This window comes from Solanum tuberosum, unplaced genomic scaffold (genome assembly GCF_000226075.1).
Source record: "Solanum tuberosum cultivar DM 1-3 516 R44 unplaced genomic scaffold, SolTub_3.0 scf00611, whole genome shotgun sequence".
Lineage (NCBI taxonomy): Eukaryota > Viridiplantae > Streptophyta > Magnoliopsida > Solanales > Solanaceae > Solanum > Solanum tuberosum.
In genome coordinates, this window is record NW_006239526.1 from 97,250 (window position 1) to 102,343 (window position 5,094).

The following is a 5,094-nucleotide window of genomic DNA, read 5'->3' on the forward strand; positions in this document are numbered from 1 at the left end:
TATATATATATATTCAATCCCTTGAATATAAATTGCTTGGAGGTTAGGAATCTAAAATTTATCTTGAGATTTCAAATTCAAATCTCAAAATAATAACAATAAAAAATTTAAGTAGACTAAATAAAATGATAGTAAATAAATTAGAAGGGATAAGTGTTAGTAATTATTTGTTGGGTCAGCTAAATGCAGATTATGGCATTGTGGTTCATAGCTGACTTCTTTGACAATTATGATCGTCACCAATGACTTTAACTCAACCCATCTACTTCAACTTTTAGCACCTGACGTATTTGCTGAGACTAACATTAACACGTTAAAGTCAAATTTTTATCGATGGTTAACCAGCTGCGTTGCACATAGACAGATCCACGGTAAATACTTATACATACCTATTATTTATATTATAATTAATTTATCATCATAGTTAGAGAAAACACTTCTTTATTTGATTAACTAAACTTAAATATATGCAATATGACATATCAAATGATCTCAAACTCTTGTAGACAGTAGACAGTAGACAGTAGACATATCATAGCAAGTGATTTCAAACTCAACTCTTATAGACAGTAGATATGACATTAACAAGTGATCCTAACTCAACTCTTATAGTATAGAAGCACAAAACTCTTAATTAAAAGAGGCGTTGAAAACACTTTTGATCTTGACGAGAATTCAGGAGTGTATTATATTCCTTCCAAACAACAACCTTAACACTGTATACTCGTTGGTATTATATGTTCAAAACTGTAATTGAAAAGGTAAAATAAAAAGGAAGTCAAAGTTGGGTGGTAAGCACAAGTAACAAAACCGCCTTCTCATTTTCCCAGTCGGTTTCCTACCGCCTCCATCCTCTCTTTATAAATAAAAATACTTTCAATATCCATTCATTTCATTTCAATTAAATCCTCACAAAAACTTTATACTAATAATTATTCTCCAATTCTAACAAATGGGTCAAGAAACCAAAGTTGAAGGAGCAGAGAAAAAGAGCGATGGCTCAATTGTTTTAAAGCTGGATTTGCATTGTGAAGGTTGTGCACAAAAAGTCAGACGATTCATTCGCCATACTCATGGTAATTAAACTTATTTCAATTTATTACTATACTAACTCGCTATCTCGTAATTTCCCCAATTTTTATTTTTTCGATTCAGAACTCACAGTGTTTATATTTAGCTTTGGGCTTAATGAATTTGTGTTTGATTCAAATGAAGGTGTGGAAAAAGTGAAATCGGATTGTGAAACTGGAAAATTGACGGTTAAAGGTGACGTAGACCCTTCATGGCTCCGGGAAAGAGTGGAGATCAAAACCAAAAAGAAGGTCGACCTTATATTATCGCCGCCCAAAAAGGTCGCCGGAGATAAAAAGAGCGGCGGTGATGGCGCTGCCGGAGATAAAAAGTCCGCTGAAAAAACAGAGAAAAAAACAGAGGACAAGAAGGCCGACGAGAAGAAACCTAAAGAGGTAAAAATTAAAATTTTCAGTTTCATTTCTAATTTTTTTTTCTGTAGTTGGTAATTTAATTACATAATTAATGTTCTGATGTTAGTTAATTATGGATTAGATTAATTGAATTAGCACTAATTTTTTATTTTTTTTGTGGTTATTTAGGCTCAAGTAATCAGTGTGGTGGCATTGAAGCTTCGGGTGCACTGTGATGGATGTGCACATAAAATAAAACGAGTTATTAAAAAGATTAAAGGTAAGATACACTGAATCCCCTTAATTAGTTTGTTAATTAATTACCTAGTTTAGAATAATATATTAAATTAGGTGTAACACCATTAATTATGAAATCTTAATAATTGGATTCAAAATTTTAGTCTTTACAAGGGGTACCCCTAGCTAGATTCAATCCCAACTACATTAAAACATGAGATTAGTTGATTTCTTAATGTATAGTGTAGACATCAAAATAAAAAGTTATTGAATTTTCGTGAATCCGTATGATATGTGTTAGATCGGTATCCTTATTTTCTGCTCATTTTTTTGAACAGGGGTAAAAGAAGTGAATATAGAATCAGAAAAAGATTTGGCCACTGTAAAGGGGACAATGGATATAAAGAAGTTAACTCCTTACTTGATTGATAAATTGAAGCAAAATGTTGAAGTTGTTCCATCTAAGAAAGACAATGGAGGTGGTGAAAAGAAAGCCAAGGAGGGTGACAATGACAAGAAGGAGAAAGAGGGCGGCGGTGGCAAAGGCGGAGACAAGAAAGAAAAAGGCGATATAGAAAAAAAAGACGGTGAATCGAAGGTGGCTAGTAGTGGAGGTGGAGGAGGTGAGGTGGTCAACAAAATGGAATACTATGGTTATAATGCAAATACATTTTACGCGATGCCTATGCAACATCAGGGTTATATGAATGGCGCCACAATGTATGATCATGGTTATGGTCATACAGGCTACGTAGTCGAGTATGGCCACCAGCCACAATATGTGCCACCACCTCCTCCACCAACGTACTTGAATGCACCTCAAATGTTCAGTGATGAAAATCCTAATGGTTGTTTCATCATGTGAAAAATGATCAACGTAACAATATTCATACATGAATTTCGAAGAGTCTTGTCTATGAAGTTGAGCGACCTCAATGACTACCTCATTTTATTTGCTTCGCACGAAGCGTATAGCTTTAAATAATAGGAATTTTTGGTTCAGCTAAATTGTACAATATCTAATATATTAAAGCTGAAAAATAGATGCATATGAAAGCTTATATATGAGGATAGACTGTAGAGTGACGTCTTAGGAAATTTTATTAGCTAATTAGTGAAAAAGGGCTAAATCACCATCTAGTGGTAGATTAATCCGTATTTATTTATTTTTTTGTTCGAATTTTATGTCATTTTTTGTTTGTAGCTTAAAATGTGTTCAATTTTTGGCAAGATTTATATAATATTCTTCTTTTCCTATTGATACTATCAAATAATTGTACAAGTAATAAAGTGACAAAGTCGAGTGATGAACCTTAAAAAAAGTGTATTAAGCATTAAACAAATTAAACTATTCTAATTAGTATCGAACTGAAGAATAAAACTAAAACTAAAATTTACGATTATAAACTAACTAAAAATTAATAAGCAAACAAATAATGAACTTTAACAAAGACACTTCACACATATATTTGGAGTGAACCTTAGTAAGAAACATTTATTAATTCTTTGTATAATAACCTAGCAAGATAATTTAGGTATATGTCTATTCTATTAATTGTGAATTTGCTCTGCAATATTTAGGATTAAAAACTTGCTCTATAAAACCCGATTGTAATTTGAAATTCTGCTTTCGAATTCTATTTTAAATTCGTAGATAGTGTTTAGTAGTTGATCAACAGTCAAGAAATAAAGTTTCAAATTAAAGAAATAAACCAATATGATTAACTACTCCTAATAAGTAATTGAAATCAATGTTCAAATAATAGCAATCGTGAAAGAACCATAACCCTAAAAAGAGTAGCTTAACTCCATATAAACACAATAGAGAACAAACGAGTAAACGTAATTCTTGACGTTTTAACTCACGGTTGGTGAGAGTTATTTGATGGAAAAAATTTATTCGCACCGGGTGTATACATCAAATTAATGCAATTTCTATTATAATGTGATTTAATGAAGTACAACACGTGTTAATTAATTAAAGTTAAGTAAAATGAACTATAAATTAAAGTGAAAATTTCTAATATGACATATATTATACTAATATTTTCGAGTTATAGCAGTAGAGTTAGACTTTCAAGTTATAACATTAAAAATTTCAGGTTGTAACATATTATTAAAAAAAAAGTTATTTTTAATAATTAAAAACATTTGATTTAAAAAGAATAAAAAGATAAAAAGAAATTAAAATAAAACGTTTCTGAAGGAAAAAATGAAAAAAACGGAAATAGGGATTATCTTAAATTTGAATTAATTTAAGATAATTATTAATTAGCATGAATTAAGGAATTTCAAACTAATTAAGAATATTCAGTTTCCTTAATTCACTCCAATTTGTTAAAATTAATTTAAAAATTAGATTTTATCCATTTTTCTTTCACGTTTCTCTCTCTTCGTTTTTCTTCCAGAAATTGTCACTGGCGACAAATTGATTTTTTTTGTTTGTTGAAAAAACGTGTTTTTTTTGTGATGGACAACTACGTATCAATATTAATTAAACATGGCGGAAGATGGGTTGCTTCAGGTGAGTATTTTTAATTGTTTACTATTTTTATTTGGATTTCAATGAAATAGAAAAAAAAAATGAACTGTAAATCGCCACTATATTGAATGTGATATTTTTTTTTGTATAAACAATACGTTTTGTTCATAATACTTATTAGTTGTTGTGAAATTGTAATATTAGTGATTTTCTTGGTAAGTTTTTGTTTTTTGGTAGTGGTTTAGTGTCACCATATTATTGATAAATGGTTTTTTTCTTGGTAAGTTTCTGTAATATTATTGATTACTGGTTTTTTTCGTGAAAAAATGAATTAAAATGTATAGTTTTGAATGAATTTGTTAGTGTAATTGTAATTAATTTGGTACGAAAGTGTATTGAAGAATTGTATGATAGTTGTTTTAAGTTGGTATGAAAGTGTGTTAACTAGTTAGTAAAAAAAAGTTATTTTGAAGTTTGAATAAGTGTATTAAAAATGTTTTTAAGTTGGTATGAAATGTGAAATGTCATTGTTTATATAAGTTTTGTCAATTATGTATAAATTTGTGTGAAAGGAATGAACTATTTGGTATAAGAAATGTATAAATTTGGTATAAATGATGATTGTATGTATGAAATTTGTATTAAGTGGTATGAAATCTGTAAATTTTATTTTTTAATGAAATTTGTTTATAGTTTTACTGTTTGAATGATTTTTGTATAGAAAAAATAATGACAAGTGTGTATAATTTTGTTTTTTTTTGTATTATGTAAGACTAATTGTTTATTTTTTTTAATGAAACAGGGAAATATGTTGATTTTCAGATGGATGGGATTATATATGAGTATTCTAGTCTTTATAGTGGTCTAGTAAGTGCGATAACATCGCAACTAATGATAGATGTTAATATTCACAATATAGAGATAAAATACATAGTTAGTGATAGATGTCCC

General features: G+C 29.3%; 1 protein-coding gene across 1 annotated transcript; it reads left to right on the plus strand.

The window, feature by feature from the left end:
- Window positions 1-837: 837 nt before the first annotated feature.
- On the plus strand, window positions 838-2,827 carry LOC102590189 (uncharacterized). The gene is made up of 4 exons (XM_006366077.2): window positions 838-1,076; window positions 1,216-1,466; window positions 1,614-1,704; window positions 2,000-2,827. The coding sequence occupies exons 1-4, from the start codon at window positions 953-955 to the stop codon at window positions 2,524-2,526; spliced, it is 993 nt and encodes a 330-aa protein (XP_006366139.1). The 5' UTR covers window positions 838-952; the 3' UTR covers window positions 2,527-2,827.
- Window positions 2,828-5,094: the final 2,267 nt, after the last annotated feature.

Bases quoted from the DNA above. Each gene is read 5' to 3' on its own strand.
- LOC102590189 (XM_006366077.2), top strand. From the start codon at position 953: ATGGGTCAAGAAACCAAAGTTGAAGGAGCAGAGAAAAAGAGCGATGGC. The intron at 1,077-1,215 runs GTAATTAAACTT...ATTCAAATGAAG, and splicing joins ATTCATTCGCCATACTCATG to GTGTGGAAAAAGTGAAATCG. The intron at 1,467-1,613 runs GTAAAAATTAAA...GTGGTTATTTAG, and splicing joins ACGAGAAGAAACCTAAAGAG to GCTCAAGTAATCAGTGTGGT.